The sequence below is a fragment of the Misgurnus anguillicaudatus genome, chromosome 1, assembly GCF_027580225.2.
Source record: "Misgurnus anguillicaudatus chromosome 1, ASM2758022v2, whole genome shotgun sequence".
Lineage (NCBI taxonomy): Eukaryota > Metazoa > Chordata > Actinopteri > Cypriniformes > Cobitidae > Misgurnus > Misgurnus anguillicaudatus.
In genome coordinates, this window is record NC_073337.2 from 13598021 (window position 1) to 13623416 (window position 25396).

Below are 25396 nucleotides of genomic sequence, written 5' to 3' on the forward strand. Positions count from 1 at the left end.
GGTGTATATAGACGCTGGCATACTTTAAAGTGCAGCTTGAATTTTAGAAAGATTTATATCTAATAAACACAAACTGTTCTGTCTACACCTTCTTATTTTATTAGGGATGTAAGCGATGCAAAACAATCACAAAATCATTTACAATATGAGGTTTTTGCTGAGGTAAATTTTTTTATAATGTTTGTCTAGGAAGGCAGGTCACTAAGTTTTTAAGCCAAGTGCTGCACTAATAAAGCGGTAAATGAATTTGTGTTTGCACTGTGGTCACCTGGACTCCTCTAGCGGGTGCTGAACCGTGAGGAGGCGCGGGTGCCGTAACCGGGTCAGCTGCTGGACTCCTTTCTTTAGTGAATCAATGATCTGATCCTTCTCAAATTTCTGATACCGATCAATGATCTTCTTATCGAACACAAAGACTGCCACTTCCTGTAAGAAATTAAAAAGCAATTTAAATGTTTAAGAGATTGAATCAGGATAAAAACTGCAGTTTCTCTCATCGTTAAGTATTTTAACATTAATAATATTTATAAATATATTTTTTAAATATTAATATTTAAAAAACATTTTTGCAAATCCATCACTCTAAAAACTTTTGGCCACAGCTGTACAGTATGATTTTCTGAAAAGATGTTATGAAGCAGGTGTGTCATGATAAGCACTTAAAAATAAATGGGCAAACAATGCTAAAAAACACAATATACTAGCAGCCATACTATGTATGCAGCACTTATACAGGCCGGCCATTACGTCGTTTTATAAAAGCAATCAGGTACATTTTATCATGCAAGTTATAATCATACTTTCAATATTTTACTCGTATTGATGCACTACAAAGCTCTCTTGTGAACAAAACAATAGCATAGTTAAAAAAAACCTCCAACGTGCAAATTTTAAGCTTAAAGTAACTACAAAAAAACAACAAAGGAAGGACACAAACTTCCTCTTTTACTCTTTCATGAAACCCACAATAAATGTTTCACCACATATGTTGCAACCATAATCAACATGTTTTTCCTCTTCTCAACAAATAACTTAAATAACTTAAAAGAAATCTCTATAAAACGAGCAGAATCTACTATGTCATACTAGTTATAAGTAACTGAGTTAAGAAGAGGGCAATTGTAATAACCTGTTTGGTGGATTTTTTGGTGCCATTGTAGATCCTCCAGCACATTCCAGGACCACCACTGGCGATATGTCGGCCCACCTCAAACTCCCGCGTGACAGGGTTACCCATGACAGCACTGGTCATGTCGGCTGTCACCTTGGTGACGGTGCTCTTTAGTTTATTGAGCATGGACTCCATGATTTCACTGACTGCCAACCTACAACAGCAAATAGCAACGTATTGATTATGCGCTGTTAAGTTTTTAATGCCTACACAAGCTTCTCTGCTAATACAGAGATCACAGTTACTTTTGTTTCTACCAGTGTTAGGGGTAACGCATTACAAGTAATGTGCATTACGTAATAATATTACTTTTCTGAAGTAACGAGTAAAATAACGCATTACTTTTTAAATGTACACATTAACATTGCAAAGTTACTTTTTTAGTTAAATTAATTTGATTTAAAAAACGATGTACTGAATTAAACTGAACGTAGTCACATTATCACTCTATGCGTACACGCCTGTATGGGAACAGTTTGGGTCAGAAACTGAGATGGCAGGCCAGAGCTTGACATTTTTGTGATGAAATATGCAACTTCTGAATGCATTCTTTTTCAGTCATAAAAACACATGCAAGGCCTAAAAGAGATCAAGCCTCAGCCAAGAAAAAGTAACGTAAAAGTAACTAAAAAGTAATGTAAGCATTACTTTCCATGAAAAGTAACTAAGTTACGTAATTACCTTCTTTTGGGAGTTACTTAATATTGTAATGCATTACTTTTAAAAGTGACTTTCCCCAACACTGGTTTCTATGTGGCTTGGGTCCCTCATCATCATTGAAAATGTTTGGGGTTTATAGTATGTTTAATCAATCATCATGCAGAAACTGGAAAATTGCTCATCTATTCTTAAACATCCAGCACCTGATCTAAGGTATCATTCATGTTTGTGGCATAAACAGTGCAAAATAAATTACGCACAAAAGTTTTTAAAGTGGTTTAAACCCTAAATCTCATAATGAGCAACAGTAGTAGTGATACCTTTAGCGGGATACGGGGTAAAACAATACAATCGGAAAGCTCTGCTATGACCATCCTTTGCAATAGAAGCAATGTCATTAATGTACATTCAGGGTTCCCACACCTTAGTTAACTTCAAATTCGAGGACCTTTCAAAGGTCCAATACCCTCAATTTCAAGGACTAAATGTGGACACATTTCAAGTGAGAGCAAGGTTATGTCGTGTTACCTTTTAAGATACATTGTTCCCTTTCGAAGGAACTCGCGTTGCGTCACTGCAGTGACACTTTGGGGACACCTAAAGGGGTAAGTGCTTCTGAACGTGTATATCAAATTCAACCAATGTTGAGGCTTAACGACAAAGACAGGAAGTATATTGCTATCTGAAATATTGCCAAAGATGGCATTACAGGGACGCAGGAAGTATGGCAAGGGAGACGCATCGTCTTGTTCCCTTCTCAGGAAACAACAGTTACATACGTAACCCAAGACTTTTTCATGTGTCAAACACATCAAAAAAGCATTTTGGTATGAATCAACATTCGCATACAGAAGATATAAGCATTTAAAGTGAACAGTTTAGCACGTGTGCTTAAAAAGTCTAGAATTTTTATGATAATATCCTACACTACAAAGGGAATAATATGGATTTTTTTCCAGAAAACTTCTTGCATAAAATAGATTCAAGCACTTTCAATGACCTGTATCTATGTATGTATATTTTCAAAAACTTCCCATGGCCTTGACTTTTTTCCCCCAGATTCACAAACTTTTAAGGATTTCAAGGACCCGTAGGAACCCTGTACATTGAGGTCAGATGTAAGCTTTCCAACCAGCTCGCATGCTGTGCAACTGTATAATTTTGAATTTTTTTTATCATGTCCCGTTTTAATAAATGTGATTAGGATATGTCATTATAGACATTGACTTGCATGTAAACATTGCATTGTAGAAAATACCAAGATTATTATATCGCAATCCATCCTTAAATTACAAAAAGCACAGATCCTAAGATTGAAACATTGAAACTGCACTGATCTGTATTTAACAGCCTTTAGTACAGTACTGCAAGTAAACAACATCCCATTCTGACAGCAAAGTGTATTAATCCACGTTGAACAATTTTTTATTAAATATAGACACACAATGACTGCCATATTGACACAAATAGTAATGACAGTTAATGTTAATAATACAATTGAAACAAAAGGGACGGACACTACGAGCAATAATACATCAGAAAACCTGTCACTAGGAATTTTCTAATAATAGTCCGTTGCTTCTTTATTTGAACTTATCTCAATTGGAAAAGGTTAAACAGCACATGCATTCATGCATCATCATATCAATTTCTGTGTTTCTTGTCAGCATGCCGTCAAGTAAGTAACAGTTGCATCACAAAATGTCCTTACGCAAGAGCGTGACGTATTTAACACGTTGAAAGAAATAACCAAGAATGAGCACCTGAGAGGTGTGACGGGTGTGATCCGGACAAATTGACATCGAATGAACAGATTGTTACATTTTGTCTAATACAGACCCTCTTCCCAAACACATACATTAATTTTTAAATCACATACACTCAACTATTTAGAAAAAACAACAGTTAAATGGAAAAGTGTTTAATAACAATGTTGTGAAAAAGACAGATCACCAGTTTTTGAGACAGAACCATGATGCAGCTTACTTTAAGTATACATATTGTGTACCTCGCGGTTATAAAACCTTGTCATTCAAAAAAGTAATATTGAATTTCTCCTAAGAAGTAAGCCTAATTAATATCTTAGTGTTAAAATAACATTACAAAATACGACAGAAGCTCGGCTAACAAGCTAATGCTAGTGGAGTAAAGCGTCACTCCAGACAACTGATGATTAAACACAAAAATACAACTTCAGGGTGAGTTTTATTGTTATAAATAGGGGTGGTTGATTCTTACCTTTATACTAGAGGAGATGACAGGGAAATTTAATGATTAAAAATCAAGACTGAAACAGTAAAAATAACCGTCAGTAACTGTGGCAACTAGCAGCCTCCATGACAGTTCACCAAAACACCTGAAAGCTTCCGCTGTGTGAAGCCGGAAGAAACGTTAAACGGGAAAAATCTGATAAAAGACCTCGTTTTCAAAGTAAAAGTCACGCTGTTAAAACCTATTGCGACCCCTCCAAATAGGTAACCGTTTGTAAAAACATGGATACACGGTTAGAGAATAAAATGGTTATCCACCAGTAGAGAAAAAGGTTTCTGTGTGGATTATAATTCTAGAAAAAACCACACAGAGTGTGAAAATGAATTTATTATGCTTTTATTCTGTGGTCACACAAACTTTATGAAAGATTCAACTCAATATTAAAAATGGGAGGGGGGGGGGGTTTCAATTAAAATATTAGAGACACCCAAAGTAACAAAACACAATTTGACCTTCATGAAGTCATGCTGAAATTTTAATAAGTTTTAAATATTACAAAATTAAAGTGCATCTAAATCCAAGTCAGTCTAAAGCAATTACTGCATTAGCATACATAATTAGTCCAAAGTACCACTAAAACAAGTCCAATCATTTTTATATTCAATCACTAAATAAATAATTATATGCATCACCATAGCAAATCCAGTGCATTTTGTACAAAATTGTTTAAACATTTAAAAATCATCCTTTACACATGGACACTCTACTGTACCACATCTTACTATAAATCCCTTATAGTTACACTTACAGAATACAGTAATATGTGAGGTTAATATTCATTAAATCGCTTAGTCATTGAATTACAAAAAAAGTGATCATAGCTCCAAGAACCTTAAATTGAATCTATACTTTAAAGATGTATGTTAATACAATACTAATTTCCATTACATTTCAAGTGCAACTCTAGAGTTAAACTCTAACCTTTAGTGTCCTGAGCATATCATATTTGTTATAGAATAACTAACAAAACAGCATATTCACTCACCTCACCTTTAAATTACCTACAAACCTGTACAATTATAGTGTGAAATTTTTGTTCAATGCACCGCACAGATGCATTGCAACTGAATCTATCCAACTACAAAAACAGTAGTCTATTGTTAAAAATTAATAACTAATCTTTGGATTGCTACATTATGTGGGATCCAGGTATAAATCATCTTAAAACTGAATAAAAATTTGCTAGAGTCTAAAAATATTTCAAACATATTTTATCCAGTGTTTTCTACTTTCTAAAACGTAGAGAAGAAGTGCTGAAGAAAGACTCCTGGGTGATGCTTTTGAAACTGCTTGGCAAGGCGTCTCTTCTGCTTGACGGACAGGCTATCGCTTTGAGCGATATGGTGCATTAACTGCTTTAAACTTGCATGAGTGGCCTTATCTCGGTTGTCCTCATACTGCTGAAGTGACACCAGCTGGCAGAATGTAAACACTGCAAGACCAAGAAAGTTAAGTTGAGCTTGATCAATGATATTTAATATTAACAAGATTCATCACTGGTATTTATATGAATATGGGAGATTGCAATGGTCAGAATGGCCGATCTAGTCCTGCCTCCAAGTAAAAAGAGCCAATCGAAATTCTCTGGGAGAGGGACTTTGCATATGCGCAGAATCAACAGGTCTTGTTCTTAAGAAGACCTGGGGGCGTTGCAAATATGGCGGCGGAGTGACGCGGCCTCCTTACAAGGACTTTGGCTTGATGCAGAGCAGTTTTAATATAAAGTGACATGGAATCTGACACACAAAAGCTAGTGCCACATGTCGCTATGGTGTCAGTACGACAAGTGTCACAGATATATGTGACACCGTGTTGCAGATGTTGCTGAGCATAATTGTGACACAAAATTCTACATTAATAACATATTTTCATCATGTTTTTAAATTAAACCATTAAACGTAAAAAAAAAGATGAGAACGACTGCTCTAAAGGGACTTTGATGCATTTTGGAAGAAGATGATTAGGAAGTGAACTTACATGCTGCATTATCCAGATCCCTCCCCTGCTGCAAAGTGTGTAGAGTGTTCCTCACAGCCGTGATCAATGATGACGGTGTCTAGATGAATGAAAGAGAAACCATGCATTCAATACATTTTGTTATCTGACACAATGACTTGTCTAGAGGCACAAGTATGCGATTGCAGTACCTTGAAGAGTTGCGTGTAATTATCCATAAAGAATAGCAAGAGCTGCTCACATTGGACACGCGTTATATTTTTATTTTGGATCACAGCCTTCACAAACGTCCTGCTTACCAAAGCCCGGTTCTCAGTCTGTTTCATCACAAATAAAAGAAACCTTAATATTTATTACTTATTAAATTCCTTTTTAGTTACTGGCCAAACATAATTCTTGTCATTAAAGAGATATCGCACTTTATTAATATAAATGTGTATGTATATACCTGCTTATGCAGCTTAAAACCTTTATTATCCGCAGCAGCTGCCATAAAACCCAAAAGCCTGCGTAGTTCATCCCTGCTTGTGGGCTCCAACAAGTGCAGAAACAGTTGAGATGCTTTTAGGGAATCTTGACTTCTTCCACAACCTTACAAAAGACATACAAAACTCTTCCAATGTACTGTAAACTTATTATCATAAGTTATAAACCCATAAACCCATTGTGTTGTAGATTTACCCAAGAGATGCAGGATTCCAGCCTGGATGTCATTGTAGCGTCCAGACAGTAGTGGTGGTCTTTCTGGACTATTGTAATACTTGACGATGGTGTCAAACAGCAGTTTCTTGTGTGCCGCAAACTTTTCCTCCTCCACTGCTACATTCTGCTGTATGAGCTGCTCGCTCACGGTCACTATGAACTGATCTGGGAACAGCTCTAGACAATCCACTGCCGCAATCAGCCAAGAGTCCAGCCTTTATAAAAAATATGGCACATATAAAATGGATAATGGCATTATGCACAATTACAAAAGGGCTAGTTGCATTGTAAACATTGTCTTGGCTTTTTTGTACCTTATTGCTTGGATCACAAGTGGACAACGCTAAATACAGGTGTAAAATGCTTTGATCTCGTCCTCTTTCGACCACATTCAGAGGTAGTCGAAAATGCATTTGAGCGTTTTGCTTTTGTGTTGTAGACGCTCACGTGTTCACACTCACAAGCACAATGTTTCTACATCGGTCCTGACTTCTAGCGCAAACCCACAGTTTTAGGTGCGGCTTTTAGGCTGTCATTAATAAAACTGAAGCGGCTGCTCTCCACCTCTTTCATTTTGCCAGAGAAAGGTGCATAAGATTATTTCATTAATTGAATTGCTCTGAAATATCCAAGAAAGCTCTTACATACAGTTACCTAAAGGATTATTAGGAACACCATGCTAATACTGTGTTTGACCCACTTTCGCCTTCAGAACTGCCTTAATTCTACGTGGCATTGATTCAACAAGGTGCTGAAAGCATTCTGTTGGGCCATATTGATAGGATAGCATCTTGCAGTTTATGGAGATTTGTGGGATGCACATCCAGGGCACGAAGCTCCCGTTCCACCACATCCCAAAGATGCCTTTGTGGGCACACATGACTGACACATGAGATGACTGTGGGGGCCATTTTAGTACAGTCAACTCATTGTCATGTTCAAGAAACCAATTTGAAATTATTCGAGCTTTGTGATATGATGCATTATCCTGCTGGAAGTAGCCATCAGAGGATGAGTACATGGTGGTCATAAAGAGATGGACATGGTCAGAAACAATGCTTAGGTAGGCCGTGGCATTTAAACAATGCCCAATTGGCACTAAGGGGGCTAAAGTGTGCCAAGAAAACATCCCCCACACCATTACATCACCACCAGCAGCCTGCACAGTGATAACAAGGCATGATGGATCCATGTTCTCATTCTGTTTACGCCAAATTCTGACTCTACCATCTGAATGTCTCAACAGAGATCGAGACTCATCAGACCAGGCAACATTTTTCCAGTCTTCAACTGTTCAATTTTGGTGAGCTCGTGCAAATTGTAGCCTCTTTTTCCTATTTGTAGTGGAGATGCGTTGTACCCGGTGGGGTCTTCTGCTGTTGTCGCCTCAAGTTGTGCGTGTTGTGGCTTCACAAATGCTTTGGTGCATACCTCGGTTGTAACGAGTGGTTATTTCAGTTAAAGTTGCTCTTCTATCAGCTTGAATCAGTCAGCCCATTCTCCTCTGACATCTATCAACAAGGCATTTTCTCCGACAGGACTGCCGTATACTGGATGTTTTAAATAATGTTTCCCTTTTCACACCATTCTTTGTAAACCCTAGAAATGTTTGTGGGTGAAAATCCCAGTAACTGAGCAGATTGTGAAATACTCAGACCGGCCAGTCTGGCACCAACAACCATACCACACTCAAAATTGCTAAAATCACCTTTCTTTCCCATTCTGACATTCAGTTTGTAGTTCAAGAGATTGTCTTGACCATGACCACACACTAAAATGCATTGAAGCAACTGCCATGTGATTGGTTGATTAGATAATTGCATTAATGAGAAATTGAACAAGTGTTCCGAATAATCCTTTAGGTGAGTGTATAAACGTACAAAACGTTGTGCAGCATGTTTACTAACACAACAAGCAGTGGTACTCTGACATAATATTAGTGCGCTTTAATTTAAACTCTTTCCAGCTCGCCCACTGACTATCCCCTCAAAGTAATCAGGACCGAAGAGCTGGATTAAAACACCAAGTGTGAATGGGAATGTGTCACTCTTTGTTGTGATCCGATCAACCAAAATGCATCTTAATACCAGTTATAAACAGGGCCTAAACGTGCCAGAATGATCTTAATTGGGCAGTAATGTTGGCAACACTGACTCAAGCAGGTTGAGGCTCTTTGACACTTCACGATCCACACAAGTGTTGGAGATAACCAGGTCACCATGGTTACGCAGTGATGACCGCAGAGGCTCAGGTTTGGCAGGTGAGGTCAGAATACAGTCCAGCATCGGGATCTCAACCACCTGTAGCAGCTGAAGTAATGCTTGTTGTTTCCAAACCTCTCGTACCACTAAGTAAAATAAAAGAAGAGGAATATTAAAAACACAAATTCCTAGATTGTTTATTTTTAACCCATGGTTGGGTCAAAAAGGGACAATAATTAAACCGTTGGATCATAAATTAACCCATGCTGGGTTGTTTTAACCCATGTCATGGGTCAAATATATACATTTTCTGGGTTAATTTAAGTCAGCCGTAGGGTTTGTCCCTTTTTGCCTTTGATTCGCACAGCCATATATTTAAAACTTGGCATCAACAAGACAAATCCGAGGAAAGACTGGATTAGAAGGAAGGACATGCAATGATAAGTGAGTCAATATGATTCATGCTTTCACCTTTTTTTGACAGGAAACCATTGGAAAATGCAGCCCGATGTAGATCAGAAGGCACAGATGGGTGTAGGTTTATATTTTTCAGTAGTCTCTCCACCCTTCTGTCTGATGATCCAAGTACGAAGGGGTTGGAAATGGTCTGCCTTTCTCCAAACCTAAAAAACAAACATTATACAGCATTACCTCGGCAAGTAAACCTTTACGTGGTCTTTCCCTTTCCAGAATGACACAAAATAGGATTACTTCGAAGTAGTGTTCCTTCCAGTCAGTTTATCAGGGGTATGATTTTCATTGTATCTCTTCTTATATGGATCGCCACTATTTAAGAAGCGATAGAGGCTGCAGCTGGAATCCTCAAAGGTCATTTCCTTCTCTTTCCTGAAGAGCTTCATACCAATGGGTTCAAACACTCTCGACTCCATCAAGGCCTGGCAGAGTTTGGCAGCTTTGAGACGGGACACCTCACTGGAACAGAAGTAAATGTTCTGCATGAGGTGGCTCAGGACCACATCTACAGCATCAGAACCGGTGAAGCAGTCGTGATGGATGCGCAGGTGCTGTCTGCGGGGTCTGAGCTCCACCTGCGATTGCAAAGCCTCAATGATGTTCTGCCACAGTTGAGTGGCCTTGAAAGGCCCAGAGACACCTGTGGTATTTGGAAACAAGATTTTTTATGCATTGGATGTCTTTAAAAATTACAATTCATTTAATACAGTAACATGAAAATGCCTGGGTTTTAGACCTGTACAATGACAAAATCACGTATGATATTCTTTAAAGCAATGGTTCTCAATGTGGGGTCAGAAGATCCCTAGTGGTCCTTAGTCCTTAGCCTGGGGGTCCGTGAAAGAATTAGTTGTAAATTATATAATTGTGCTGTATTATTAAGAAGAGGATGATATTTACATCTAAGAACCACTTTGAAACAAGTGTACAAAATATTTTAGGTAATTTTATGGGTAAATTTAAGGTAAGAATGTGGTTAGTAACTGTAAGACTTTTAAGGGGTCCTCTGTCTCTGGCCACAAAAAGTTTGAGAACCCCTGGTTAAAGGGGACATTTCACAAGACTTTTTTAAGATGTCAAATAAATCTTTGGTGTCCTCAGATTACGCATGTGGAGTTCTAGCTCAAAATACCATATAGATAATTTATTCTAGCATGCAAAAATTGCCAATTTGTAGGCGTGAGCAGTTTTGGGTGTGTCCTGTAAAATGCAAATGAGTTGATCTCTGCACGAAATGGCAGTGTCGTGGTTGGATAGTGCAGATTAAGGGGTGGTATTATCCCCTTACGACATCACAAAGGCAGTGAAATGTCAATTACCTATTTTTTCCACATGCTTGCAGAGAATGGTTTACCAAAACTAAGTTGAGTTGTTCTTTTTCACATTTTCTAAGTTGATAGAAGCACCGGGGACCCAAATATAGCATTTAAGCATTGAAAAAGTCCGCTTTTCATGATATGTCCCCTTTAAATGCTTACAAGCAGCATTTAAATGCCATATGAATCCGGTAACAACAAAACCCCTAAAAACAAAAATTACAAAAAAAAAATTTCTCAAGTCACTTATATAGTAAATAATGCCCCCGGACAGCAAAATATGCATGTTGACCCAAAGATCAAAGTAGCATACTATAACTGTAACTTAACGTTACCGTGATCCTACCCTCTTTTGTAAAGGATATGTTAACTGCTCTTTTATATTCTTATTGTGCCTTCAAAATATGTTTTACAGTTTACATATGTCTTTAAGTAAAATTCACATTTATAAATAATTAAAATGACGTAACATGGTAATCCTGATTATGTAAAGTTATGAGGCAAACACATTCAAAACATTAACGTTATAAGCAATGGCTGAATCGATTGACGAGGTAAAATGAACTTGAGATTCATTCGGTTATTGTTATCAAACTAGTGGAAATATGTAGGCAACTTAACAACTTAATTATAAAAAACAGGTTCATCGACGAAACAAAAAGTGTGCTTGTACCTGACAGTTGTTTGTTGTCTTTGAAACATGTTTGACTGTTCAGTCTTCTGAATCGCGGAGTCAAATCCACCGCCATTACAGCACCGGAAATGACATCACAGGCTACTTGGAGTAAGCTTGGCTACTAGCCAAAATTCTATTTTCACAAAGATTTCTTAAAAAAAAAAAAATTCTTAAGAAAATACCTACTTTTATAGATGCCTTATGTGAAGTAGAACATTTAATTAAATCAGGAAGACTAATTAATAACAAAAAATGTATTTATTTTTTGAAGAAATATGATGAGTTCTTTCATGTACTAACTAGATTTTTTTCTGTCTTTTTTCCTCCTTTCTCTCTTCTCTTCCATTTGTTCAGATTAATTTGGATGTATTGTTAATACATTTTATGTTATATATGCTAACTTTTATTTCATATGACATTTCTGAATAAAAAAACACTATACTGATCTCTGGTCTGAGATCAGCATGCGAGAGTGATGTTTGAAATCCAACGCAGTTACGCCAAAAATAATACATATTAATATTATAAAATATAAGTATTTAATTGCCTTTCTTTCTTTTTTTTATCAGAAATAAAGATTAGTTTTTTTATGTTTTTAATATCTTACACAGGATTTATTGTTAAAGAAAATACGCATCCCTCGGTTCAACTATAAAAAAGTATTAATAAAATGACTTATATACAATACATATGCTTTTGAAGTATCCAGTATTACCTCTCAGTATTTTATTTTTGCTATGCCAGATAATATTTATATTCATTTTAACAGATGTGATCAGACTACATTCCCCTGCATGGACATGAGGATGTGTGACAGTGTGAGGTTGTGCAACTGTTGCGGTGGCTCGGGCTGACACGTAAAAAGCAGTCATACACACGAAAGTACATTAACTAGATAGCACCAGTTTAAACGTTTACTAATTTCCTCTATTGAACGTTGAGATTTTAGCCGGTAATCTCAGTAAATTATTAGAGGGGTCTGTACTCAGCGGCACCTCGTGTGTCCTCTCCGGCGTGACGTCACAGAGGGACACTCCACGCGACAAGTGTACAGACAAGATGGCGCTCGCTGTTGTGCCCTACAAGTAACCAGCGCTTGACGGAAAAACAGGTTAGTAAAAAAAATCGCAGTTGTCAAACCTCTATGGTCATACCGGGTTCACATTAGCGGTGGGAATAAAACATGACCAGTGAATTTTAGTTGCCAAACACGTTGTACTCACTTTGCTGCTGTGAGATTTTAGCATTAGCACACTAGCACCCCGTGTGCTGGTTAACTTTCTCCGGTATCAGGCTGATAAAAGACACCAAACTAGTTGATCGTAGATGGGCCAAGCTGCTGCTAACCAGGTTAGCTCTTTGAAATTGGGTAGGCACGGACAGGACAAACAGTTCACAGCTAGCATTCATCAATAGCGCGCCCAATTACATTCAAAGTCAAAAAAAAATTATAACGTTACGTAGTTAAAATGAAATTACCACGTTATCTTCCCTCGTTTCATCCTAACTTTAGAGAAAATCTAGAGTGGTGCGGGCGAGCACTGGTTGTTTCCACAAGGGCACTAGCATAGTTGCTATTTAGATCTTTTTTTAATGTTAGTAAGTTAATGTCAACAAACTTGATTAATTTCAAGGGCGATTGGTTTGTTTTTGTTAAACACACGTGGGTCCCAAAGCAACAGAGATGTTATTTTGGTCCTGACACAGATAACCAGGCGTCTCTGGTGCTAAATAAGGGACACGCACTTGCTTAAGCCGGGTTGTTTACACGCTAGACTAGTAAATTGCTGATGTTTACAATAGCATGGGTATGTTTTAAAGTTTGACCTTTTGAAATGTGTTAGTTTGGTTTCAGGCATTTGTGTTTTTTAAAAAGGGTAGTGCTAACATGTTTAAGAGATGTTATCATTGGATGCCAGGATAAATACTGCGGCGTGTGTATTTTTAATGAGCCGTAAATACTGTGGTATTTGAATATGGTGATCAGTCAGTTTAAACAGAGTAACATAGTAATACCATGGTTTTTAGTGTTCATGTACTTTGGTACTACCATGTTATTTTTAAGGTATCGTGCCTGCAGTATTTTTTGTGCAATAGACAGTAATAGATCTAAGATCTTCTATATGTCGTACTGTCCTCCAGTTCATTACAGAATTGGTGTTTAACACAACAATAGAATAAATGTAAACAGTCAGTTACAGTACAATAAACTACCCTTAAGTATATTAAGTATACCATCAATACTCTTCTCAACCTTTGTATTACAGATTAACCATCATGCCTTGGCAGGACCTGGTTTCATTGCTGTCGGCCGTCACCATGGTGATGTAAGGGGGGCAGTGACTCACTGTGATGGACAGGTGTAAGCATGTGGGTCGCTTAAGGCTCGCGCAGGACCACTCCATCCTGAACCCGCAGAAATGGCACTGTGTGGATTGCAACACCACAGAGTCTGTGTGGGCTTGTCTCAGCTGTTCACATGTAGCATGTGGACGGTTCATAGAGGAGCACGCACTTCAGCACTTTAAGGTTTGTTCATTTAACAGCGTGGTTGAAATTATATGTGATCAGTGTTGGGTGTAACTTGTTAATAGGTCATTAGTTACTGTAATTTAATTACTTTTTGCTTTAAAAAGTAAAGTAAGGGATTACTCTTATTTTTCCAGTAATTTAATTACAGTTACTTCTGATGTAATTGAACTAAATACTGTGTGTGGACTGAAGAACAATTATATATAATACAATAGTGGATTTAACATTAACATTAAAAAGCATGTTTTTTATGTATACTTCTCACTTTTAGTACTTTGGTGAGTAAATAAGAAAATGATAACACTTGTTGTTTCCAATTTTCATTAACTGGTTAGTTATTAGCATTAATATTACCAAGATACTGGCTGTTTATTAATACTTAAAAAGCACATATTAATGCCTGATTCTGCAAAACCTTATTTTGCAAAATCTTATTCTGCATCCTTAATTCCTACCAATACCTAAACTTAAAGGAAAACACCACAGTTTTTCAGTGTTTTGCTGTGTTCTTGTCTCAACTTAGACAAGTTAATGCTTACCTATCTTTTGTCAATGTGTGCACTTTTAATCTTTGTACAGCGCGTCGTGAATGTGTTAGCATTTAGACTAGCCCCATTCATTCCTTAGGATCCAAACAGGGATGAATTTAGAAGCCACCAAACACTTCCATGTTTTACCTATTTGGAGACTGTTTACATGAGTAGTTACATGAATAATTATGGTGGCACAAAATAAAACGTGGCGTTTTTTTAAATGTATAAAAATGAGAACTATATTGTATGGCGGAGGAGCACTTAGTTTGCAGCCCTTCGAACTCGGGTGCAGTAATATTTATGGAAGTTTGAACGAGAGGGGGAGTAGTCAGAAGTGATGATGTTTCTGCACGCTGAGGTCGAACTGCTGCAAACTAAGTGCTCTTCAGCCATAGAATATAGTTCTCATTTTTTATCCGCTTAAAAAATCGCCACGTTTTATTGAAACGAACCAAAATTCTGTCATGTGATAAGATCAACATCACTCATTGGCCACATGTATTTGAACGTATTTCCTAAACGGCTTCACGATTGGTCAAAATCAACGTGCAGCAAATTCCAACGGAACGCCCGGAAGTAAACAAAAGAAGGATAATACAGCAGACACCATGGACAGACGGCTGTGCGCTGTAATTATGTCTCCGTGGTTGTTATACATAGTTTGTATACAGCACTCTAGACAAACTGTTCATTTTCAGAATGAATCGCGGATGCGGCTTGAAAACAACGGTTTAATGCACTACAAACGCCCGCACCTCCTCGCAACTCCAGGTATGTCCGCGATTTGTCATTGTGCTAATATTGCTAATAGAAACGGTCAACAAACACTTCCTCATCCGATAATGCACTGCGCAGTTGACTACGGCAGCTGGTTTAGAAATGCGCAGTACTTTTGCAGTTAGGTCGGTTCGATCTCGGATCGTGTTCTCACCACAAACGAACCGCTCTACAGTTCATTTGAAAGTGTACCGAGACCACCTCTGCAAGCTGGTCTCGGTCTGCTTGTTTGGTCCGCTTTTGGTGCGCACCAGACTTCGATTGCTGCATTCTCACCTGCCCAAACGAACTGCACCAACTGAGCAATCGAACTCTGGTACGATTCAATTGAACTAAACAAGGCAGGTGTGAAAACCCCCTTACTTAATCAATATTTAAGGTTATATATTTTCATAGAATGCATAATCCCTATACATAAGGATATGATTTTGTTTAGAAAACAGTACAGTATATCACAAAAAAGACTTCTGCTGGGTTATACAGACTGGGTTCACATATGTATATTGTTTTTATGACCGATTTGAATGATTTTATTATTTGGTGTCCAATAAAAACACTTGCTTTTAAAGCATAGCAACATTGGCCTAACAGATGCCGTGAGTTTGACCAAAGGCAGATAAGATCGTTTGACGTCATACAACAGAGTCATATCTAAATATTTGGTAATTTTATTTATACAGGAGCAGCACCACCCTCTGGCCCTGGAGGTAAATGAATTGTATGTGTACTGCTACTTGTGTGACGACTACGTGCTGAACGATAATGCAACGGGTGACTTAAAGCTGCTGCGTAGCACGCTAAGTGCCATTAAAAGCCAGTGCTATGAAGTAACCACACGCAGTGGCCGTACTCTACGCTCATCGGCCGCCACGGGCGACCAGCTGTCACCCAGCACGCAAGAGCTTCAGCTGCGTGATGAGGACCGCATGTTCACGGCACTTTGGCATCGCCGACGCGCACTCATTGGTCGTGTGTTCCGCTTGTGGTTTGTGCAAACTGAACGGGGGAAGAAGCGTTTGGAAGAGGAACGGCAACAGGAGGAAGAGGAGGAGAGAAAGAGGGAGGCGCGCGAGAGAAGGCGGAAACTCAAACGTCAACTCCGAGAGGAGCTTGAAAGCGCACCTCCAAGGAAAAGCCATCGAATTCGGCGGCAGAGCCTTAAGGCTACTTCTGTGGTGTCCACACCAGCATCGACCATAAACACCAAATCCACGAGCCGCAGATCTGCCCCTGCTCGAATCTCCGTCAGTACTTCACGAACTGCTAAAGATAGAAAGCCTCGGCGTACATCAGCGAAAGCCAAAAGACCTCGGCGGCCACCACCACCTAAAACGGGTGATTCGCCAATCAAACGCCGACCCACCGTCACACCAGGAGTGACGGGTTTGCGCAACCTCGGCAATACGTGCTACATGAACTCTATACTGCAGGTTTTGAGTCACTTACATGTATTTCGGGAGTGCTTTTTGAGACTGGACCTGAATCAGGCACTTGAACTGCTAGCCTCTGCCGTGAGCCGCAAGTTAGGACTCTCCTCTCAGCGCGTGACCCAGCCGAAAGGCACCAACCAGGGGTCGGGACTCAGCGGCGGGGCCTCGCGATCACGCAACATGGAGCTCATCCAACCCAAGGAGCCGAGCTCCAAACACATCTCGCTTTGTCACGAGTTACACACGCTGTTTCAAGTGATGTGGTCAGGAAAGTGGGCCCTGGTGTCTCCGTTCGCAATGCTGCACTCCGTGTGGCAGCTGATCCCGGCGTTTCGAGGTTACGCGCAGCAGGATGCGCAGGAATTTCTTTGTGAACTTTTAGATAAAGTCCAGCATGAGCTGGAACGGACCAGAACACTAACGCCTGCCACCGTGCCGGCCAATCAGAGACACCTTATTAAACAGGTGCTCAGCGTGGTCAACACCATCTTTCACGGCCAGCTGCTCAGTCAGGTGACAAATGCATGCACATGATCAAATCAGCCAATAATAGGGCACACACACTTAGGGTATTTGTATGTAAATGTTTGTCCAATGCATTATAAAGTGAACATTCTTGTTAGTATGGTTGTAACAAACCTCAGTACTCAATGGTGTGATTTGAGACATTAAAAAAATCTTTAAGCCTGGAAAATTTTTTGATGCAAATCCTTCTCTCTTGTCCTGTAGGTGAGGTGTTTAGCGTGTGATTATCGCTCAAACACAATAGAGCCATTCTGGGATCTTTCTTTGGAGTTTCCAGAGCGTTACCACAGCAACAGTAAGGATGCCGCACAGGTTCCATGTGGGTTGACGGAGATGCTTGCTAAGTTTACAGAGACAGAGGCTTTGGAGGGAGAAATATATGCCTGTGACCACTGCAACAGTGAGTTGAATACCCCACAAACACACAATAAGCCTATAATCATGGTAGGGATGCACCGATATGGACATTTTGGCCGATACCGATAACTGATAACTCTTTATATTTGGGGGCCGATAACCGGTGTATATATATAGGCCGATAAATATTCATATTAATTTCATAATGAAAAAATCCCAGACCGTGGACATCTTGTCTTTGGGCTAGACTAGCATACTCTTCTTAAGCCCACAACATGTGTCATCTTCGTGCCATGTCACAGAAAGCACCAATCAAAACTCCACATGGCCAGCAATGAGCAAGTGAAGTGGTTTAACAAACCAAAATAATCCATCATTTATCGGCCTAATTTTGCTATCAGACCGATAACCGATAATATTAAAAATAAGCAGTTATCGGCTGATATTGATAAGTCGGCCGATATGTCGTGCATCCCTAAATCATGGCCATGTTTTTTGCATAACCAGCAGGATATGTCCTCATGCTGATGTAAGAAAACACTTCCTTTGTCTCTTCTTTCTGAGCTTAATTACTTTAAAGGATTACTCCACTTTCATAAAAAAATCTTGATAAATTACTCACCCACATCATGTCATTCAAGATCTTTGTGTCTTTCTTTGTTCAGTCGAGAAGAAATTAAATTTTTTTTGAGGAATTTTTTTGTATATACTTTAGTGGACCTCAACGCAGCTTTAAAGGCAGGGTATCTCATTTAATCCAGAAACATTTTTAGTTATGCTGGTTAAAAGTCTCCTCACTTCCTGATAGCAATCACTATGTTTAGTTGTTTAAATGTATGTGTAGAAATTTATGTCAACTGTGAAAGGCGTAGGACCAAAACATTTTCAACCAATCATAGATCTCGGGCCAAACGGACGTTGCCTTTTTTGTCCCTCATCCGTAAGCGTAATTTGAATGCCACCGCGCAGCTTGTTCACGCAGACACATACGTCATCGGCGCGTTCACGTGCCCTCAACTACCGTCTGTAAACAAATTGACAACCTGCACTGGAGCCACACAACGAAAGACATCTTTTATAACAACAAGAGCAAAAACTGTCTGGATCAGCAAAGAGCAAAATCCCAAATGAACATCTGTAACTTTACTGCTTTACCACGAGATGCAAACAGCTGCAGGAGGCAAATGGTCTGAAAGGGTCGTTGCACTGTTTATTTTGGTAAGGTAGGTACGCGATATGTTTGTATTGAGATGGATTCAGATATTCTACTTTGATGAAACATTGTGTTGCTTATAATTTGTGTTTGTTTACGGATTAGCGTAACGATATAGTTTTTACGTCTACACAACTGAAAGTGTGCTTTTACTAATTCTGATGTAAACCAGTTGTTTATGTTGGCTATTTTGGTAATGTTATTCACTTTGTACTGCAAAAATCTGTCACTGGTGAATGAGACATGAGATGTGACCGTCTGATCTGTGCTTGTTCATGTTTTGAAAGAGGCGTGACTTTGGATGGCGGCTAGTCGGCTACCGTTAGCATTTTTCAAAATGTGATAACCTACCAAAAAATAAGTACTTTTAGACCACAACTTTTCATCTTGCACCAGCCATTTGATGTGCAGCGCGACCTTACGTATTATGTAATAACGTTACATATGTGAAACGCACACTAGCGACACAAAGACATTAATTAGTATCATTTCACATATAAAAACATCAGAACGTCACTCTTTCTCCACACTTTGTAAACACTGCATACGTCATGCGTGACCTTTCAACGTGGTTACATAATACATAAGGTCACGCTGGTGCATCACAAGGGTCTTATCTAGCAAATCGATCATCATTTTCGGAAAAAAGTGCTTTTTAACAACTTGACAACTTCTCGTCTTGTAGCTGTGTGATGCGCCAACGTGACCTTATGTATTATGTAATTACGCCGAAAGCTGCCGCATCACACAGCTAGTGCAAGACGAAAAGTTGTTAAAAAGCACTTTTTTTTATTGATGATGGTTTTGCTAGATAAGACCCTTATGCCTCGGTTGGGATCGTTTACAGCCATTTGAAGCTGCACTGAAACTGCAATTTTATACTGCATTGAAACTGCAAATCGTTGAGGTGCACTACGTGGAGAAAAATTCTGGAATGTTTTCCTCAAAAAACTTAATTTCTTCTTGATTGAAGAAAGTAAGACATAAAAATCTTGGATGAGTCGGAGCCGATGGTGTAGTGGACGGTGCTCCGACACATGGTGCAGATGCACTTCTGGCGACCCGAGTTCGAATCCCGGCTCGAGGTCCTTTGCCAATCCCATACCCCTCTCTCCACCCTATACTTTCCTGTAATCTCCTTAATCACTGTCTATCTAATAAAGGCAAAATGGCCCAAAAATATAACTTAAAAAAAAAAAAAACTTGGATGATATGGGAATTAATAATTAGGATTTTTTATGAAAGTGAAGTAATCCTTTAAAAGACAAAACAACTCAAATTAAACAAACCCTTAAAGGGATACTTCACCGATTTAGCATTCAGCTTTGTATCTGTAGAAACCCGGCAGTATTACTGAATGACCATGTTTCCCTCCATCATTTCCCCCTGAGAGGAGAGATATCTGCATTTTGGTTCTGCAAAAAAGTCCTCCGATGATGCAAAAATCGTCATATTACATCATCGGAGGACTTTTTTGCAGAACCAAAATGCAGATATCTCTCCTCTCAGGGGGAAATGAGGGAGGGAAACATGGTCATTCAGTAATACTGCCGGGTTTCTACAGATACAAAGCTGAATGCTAAATCGGTGAAGTATCCCTTTAAATGAAATCTTTCTCTCTGTCTCTTTAAGGCAAGCGGCGACGATTTTGTTCAAAGCAGGTGGTCTTAACTGAAGCACAGAAACAGCTCATGGTCCACAAACTGCCTCAGGTTCTCCGACTGCACCTCAAACGCTTCAGGTACTTATCATAGATTTACATTTCATATTTACATACACGTACATTTAAAAACATGAGCAGGAATTGTTGAGTTTGTCATTGATATCTTAAAGGGATAGTTCAGCAAACAATAAAAATTACCCCATGATTTACGTCCTCAATGTATATGATTATCTTTTTTCAGACGAACACAATCAGATTTATATTAGAAAATGTCCTGGCTGTTTTAAGCTTTATAATGGTAGTAAATGGTGCTTCTGATTTGAAGCCCAAAAAATGTCCAACAGAAGTAATCCACACGGCCTTTATTAACCCACTGGAGCCGTGTGGATGAACTTTTTTGGGCTTCAAATCAGAAGCACCATTTACTACCATTAAAATTTTTCTAATGGTGCTTTTCCATTGCATAATACCCCAAGGTTTGGTTTGGTTTGGGTCAGCTCACCTCACTTTAGCTTGGTTAGCATTCCCATCTTTTAAGTTGCACTTTAGCATATGTGAACGTGCGCATCGTGAAAATGCCGCCACAAAGTGCAAGTCGGGAAAAATCTGTGCATGTTTTTCATTGCTAAAAGAGAGTTTGGGAACTTGCAGCAAAGCACAGAAAACAGGTTTACTCGAGACAGCGCACGCACAAGGTAAAGCTAATCTTGCGTTTAGCATGAAGCTCGTCACGATTCTCTCGGACCAATCGGTGATCTACAGTGTTTTCACGTCACATTTTAGTATCAGCTCAGATCATTTGGAGCCCCAACCGAGGTGGTACTAAAAAAAGTATCAGGTACTACTACATACAATGAAAAAGTGTTCTTTAAAGGTATACAATGAAAATTACCCCTTGATTTATGTCCCCAATGTACATGATTATCATTTTTCAGACAAAAACAATCAGAGTTATATTAGAAAATTTCCTGGCTGTTTTAAGCTTTATAGTGGCAGTAAATGGTGCTTCTGATTTGAAGCCCAAAAATGTCCATCCATACTTCACAGAAATAATCCACAAGGCCCACTGGAGCCAATGTGGATGGACTCTTTTGGGCTTCAAATCAGAAGCACCAATTATTACCATCAAAAATGTTTTAGTATAAATCTGTGTTCGTCTAAATAAAGATAACCAGATGGCTTGAGGGAATAAATAATGGGGTAATTTTCATTGTTGACTAAACTATTATTTTAATAAAACAATTTGCGTATGTTCAGGTGGTCTGGGCGAAACCACAGGGAGAAGATCGGCGTTCACGTTCAGTTCGAGCAGGAGCTAAACATGGAACCGTACTGTTGCAAGGACTCCAGCAATTCGCCCCACCCTCAACACTTTCTCTACCAGCTCTCTGCTGTGGTGATGCATCATGGGAAGGGATTTGGCTCTGGCCATTACACTGCCTTTTGTTATAATACAGAAGGAGGTAAAACACTGTTCATCTATAATTCAAATTACTGTATGGGTGATTCTCACGAAAACTTGGTTTTAAAAATGTCAAGAATGAAAATGTAAAAATAGCTTAAAAAATTTTTTCCCACCAGACATTGAAAAACAAAGTCTGGAGTAAATGGGAACATTCATTTAAAAACTTTTACTTATCATTTAACACTTTTTGTAACATAATTAAAAAAATTAGTCCTAAAAAATCTCATTACCGCAACAGTCAGAAAACATCAACACTGACATATTTTCAAAATGACATGACGAACCTGAAAGAACATAATTTGGAGATTCTGCACATGCATTTAAAATCAAAGTATTATGCTTCTATTAATTAAATTAACATTTAATAAGCATCTGTTGCGGTAATGATAATCAAAATGTCGTGTAAGCATTCTGACAAGACAATATTTCAAATTAACTGTAAAAAAAATTATCTTACCTGGTAGCCATCTTGAAGTAACTGGTCCATGTGCTTGGTCACTCAAAATCAAACTTTATTAAAATTCTGTATGTGTGCTTAAACTGTTCTCAAGAAGTGTTGCGGAGGATGAGAACATCAGGCATGGACACATCATTTTCCTTTTTTTTTTTTCATTATTATTATACATGAATATTCAGTAAATATATGAAGAGTTTGGTTCCAAAACGCAATAAACGCCATTTTTAAAAAAAATGAGTTACTGCCAGAATCAGTATTATATCAGGTCAGTATTATAAAGTAAATTCTTAATTTTATGCAAAATCCAATTTCCGCAGTGTTATTCTGTCATCTTTTCTCCCTTTTTTCCCAAAATGCAATAAACGCCACTCCCCCTTTTCTACAGAATGCCATAAATCCACTCCTCCACAGATTACAGCGCACCTCGCGCAATGTAAACAAAGAATGGCGGCGCGTTGAGTACACGGAATCCTAGTTTTCCTCATCTACTATGTACTTCGTGATCACCAAACAAACAAAAACAAAATAATACTTTGATAGCATTGATAAACCTGTGATGGTTTTCTGTGACGTGAAAGAAACGTAAGCCATCAACATCTAATAATTTACGCAGAGGAACTCGGGAGACCGGTGCTTGTTTGGCCGGGCCGACAGCATCAAGTTACTGTCATGATAACACATTGACCCCAGGGGATCTTATGAAAAACTTTCATAATTTTACTCAAAGTCAACGAAAATCGAGCAGGACCAAAACATTTTACAGCTGATCGCTTTGAAAAACGTTAAGCGACGACGTCAAGTTTAACCGATGACTTCTTAATATCACAAAGTAAGTGTTTTGATTAATGACATTAATGTTTTAGTTAGTGTGTACAACTAGTCAACTAAATGAATATAACATGGCAAAGATGAATGCACATTTATATAGGCGATTGATTCAATAGATTTATAGCATTTTTAATAAAAACTTGTCATGGATTCATTGCATTTTGTGGAAAAAATAATCCGTTTTTATAATAAATCTTTGAAAATCAAGTTATGGATTTGAATTTTTTATGTTTTTATAACCTAGAGATGCTATGTGAAAGTTTGTAACAGAAAATAGTGGTTTTCATCTTGTCACTTTCTCGGTATAGAAAACACGTTTTTACCGAAATTTGTCAAAATGGATTTATTGCGTTTTGGAACCAAACTCTTCATTTTTTCTGTCATCTAAAGTAGTCTAGCAAAACATCCATTTATTTTTTTTCTGAATATTTTTGTGTTAATTTGATTAAATTACAACATAACGCATGTTCAAACACAGCCGGACACATTGCGGTAATGAGAATTTCAGCAGAAAATGAGATAAAATTTACAATTATAAATTCTTATGTTGAAATCACACATTGTGCAAGGTAGAACACAGTATTGTGTTAATTCTGATGCTTTTTAATGTTACTATATTACACATTTTAAAGCTAAAATCATTAGTGCCGTGGTGTTTCAATGGTTTCGTGAGAATCACCCGTATATGCTATCAATAAGTTATTTATAGGTTTTAAATTGAATCTGTGCCTGCAAAACTACTATACCAACATCACACTCATTAAATGCATCTTACCCTCTTTCTCTTCAGGGTTTTGGGTCCACTGTAATGACTCTAAACTGAGCGTGTGTGCCGTGGAGGAAGTTTGTAAGGCCCAGGCCTACATTCTTTTCTATACACAACGAAACTCTCAGGACAAAAACAAAGCCAGTGACCTCTGACCCCTGCTGAGCAGCCCGTCAGCCCCAGAAACTGTATTTGTTTTGTACATTCTGTTGATATAGATTTTGAGATGGTTAGCACAGGTCTCCTTTTCATTCTAGTGTACAGCGGTTGTAAAGTGTGCTTTTGTCATACAAACACTCATGCCTTAAAATTATACAACTGACAGAGTTTGGTAGGCAGCGTTTTTTTGTCTGTGTATGTATGAAGAAAGTGATATCGGTCCAAGCCACAAGCATTATTGCATCTCTCCTCTGTCTCTCTCTCTCTCTCTCTCTCTCTCTCTCTCTCTCTCTCTCTCTGTGTGTGTGTTTGTGTGTGTGTAAATGCTGAATGTTGTCCATGAATCAAACTTGAGAGTTTTATACGTGTACAGAGCCTTAAAATATCAGTATGAACGATGAGTCAGAAACAGATAAGTAGGGAATCTATCTTCATATCACAGTAACTATGTTTCGATTGTCAGATCTGTATTTGTCTTTGTTTTTTTAAAGCGCCCTGCCATGTCAACCCAATTTTAAATAAGATTTTTAACAATGCAGGATTTTTTCTGTCAACTTATCCAAATGTAGTTTTTTACCTGGTATTAAGGTACATGCTTTTTCTATTTTACAGGAAAATGTCAAATGTGTTTTCACCAGCAGAAGACATAAAGTGTACACTGTATACTTTCCCCATTTTGGTGCGTGTGCTGTTAGTTGTTTATTTTTGTTGAAGGCATGTGTTTCTGTGACACACACACACACACACCTGCTCGCATCTTACAAAGTTTAAACTTATGTTCGTTTATCTTGTTGTTCCAATCCATTTTCGAGGACGTATACACGTACAACTATGCAAACTGATACCTCAATTCATAGAGAAATTTACCTCAATAAAAGAATATTTTTGCATTTTTTTAAACAACTTGTTGGCTGTTTCCTTTAAAGGTGCATTGTGTAACTTCTAGAATGATATCTTGACAGAAATGCAATATCATATTCATAACTATATTATTGGTGTCGTATAAAGACCTTACCAAATGAACTGTATTGTTTTTATTACCTTAAAATGAACCGATTTTTGTCGTTAAAAATCTACACACTGGATCTACACACTGGACTTAATATTTCAAAGATTGTATTCATACTCTGTCTGGACGGGTAAATTATATATATTAACATAAATCTGATATAAAGCCAAACAGGGTTATTTTTAATAGTTAATTTACAAGAAATTAAAAAATCAGGCCTAATTTTTTTATTCAATCAGCACAAATTTATTGTTT

The 25396-nt window shown here is 38.2% G+C and overlaps 3 protein-coding genes across 4 annotated transcripts in view; 1 reads left to right on the plus strand and 2 right to left on the minus strand.

The window, feature by feature from the left end:
• The window catches only part of scyl2 (SCY1 like pseudokinase 2), a 40469-nt gene extending 36268 nt beyond the window's left edge, over window positions 1-4201 (minus strand). For both annotated transcript variants that reach the window (XM_055190266.2, XM_055190265.2), the window contains exons 1-3: window positions 4070-4201; window positions 1130-1325; window positions 269-426 (exon numbers count right to left, since the gene is read on the minus strand). In XM_055190266.2, coding sequence (XP_055046241.1) covers window positions 269-426; window positions 1130-1306 — 335 coding nt within the window. In that variant the 5' untranslated portion in view covers window positions 1307-1325; window positions 4070-4201. The remainder of the gene's footprint in view (window positions 1-268; window positions 427-1129; window positions 1326-4069) is intronic.
• Window positions 4202-4559: 358 nt separating this feature from the next.
• Window positions 4560-11559, minus strand: depdc4 (DEP domain containing 4). Its single transcript, XM_055189965.2, has 9 exons — window positions 11425-11559; window positions 9673-10075; window positions 9433-9584; window positions 8915-9107; window positions 6740-6975; window positions 6507-6649; window positions 6250-6375; window positions 6080-6158; window positions 4560-5534 (listed from the first exon to the last, which is right to left on the minus strand). The coding sequence occupies exons 1-9, from the start codon at window positions 11498-11500 to the stop codon at window positions 5335-5337; spliced, it is 1608 nt and encodes a 535-aa protein (XP_055045940.2). The 5' UTR covers window positions 11501-11559; the 3' UTR covers window positions 4560-5334.
• A 706-nt stretch (window positions 11560-12265) lies between these two features.
• usp44 (ubiquitin specific peptidase 44) lies at window positions 12266-25035 on the plus strand. The gene is made up of 7 exons (XM_055189966.2): window positions 12266-12538; window positions 13695-13956; window positions 15950-17212; window positions 17429-17624; window positions 20427-20535; window positions 21715-21920; window positions 23998-25035. The coding sequence occupies exons 2-7, from the start codon at window positions 13780-13782 to the stop codon at window positions 24126-24128; spliced, it is 2082 nt and encodes a 693-aa protein (XP_055045941.2). The 5' UTR covers window positions 12266-12538; window positions 13695-13779; the 3' UTR covers window positions 24129-25035.
• Window positions 25036-25396: the final 361 nt, after the last annotated feature.

What these genes read in the sequence shown, in the direction of transcription:
- usp44 (XM_055189966.2), top strand. Translation starts at nt 13,780, where the DNA reads ATGGACAGGTGTAAGCATGTGGGTCGCTTAAGGCTCGCGCAGGACCAC. An exon ending in TGCCTGTGACCACTGCAACA is followed by an intron (nt 17,625 to 20,426) that starts GTGAGTTGAATA and finishes TGTCTCTTTAAG; the next exon opens with GCAAGCGGCGACGATTTTGT. An exon ending in TTGTTATAATACAGAAGGAG is followed by an intron (nt 21,921 to 23,997) that starts GTAAAACACTGT and finishes CTTTCTCTTCAG; the next exon opens with GGTTTTGGGTCCACTGTAAT.
- depdc4 (XM_055189965.2), bottom strand. Translation starts at nt 11,500, where the DNA reads ATGGCGGTGGATTTGACTCCGCGATTCAGAAGACTGAACAGTCAAACA. An exon ending in AAGAGCCTCAACCTGCTTGA is followed by an intron (nt 6,976 to 8,914) that starts GTCAGTGTTGCC and finishes TTTTTTATAAAG; the next exon opens with GCTGGACTCTTGGCTGATTG. An exon ending in TGGAATCCTGCATCTCTTGG is followed by an intron (nt 6,650 to 6,739) that starts GTAAATCTACAA and finishes GTCTTTTGTAAG; the next exon opens with GTTGTGGAAGAAGTCAAGAT.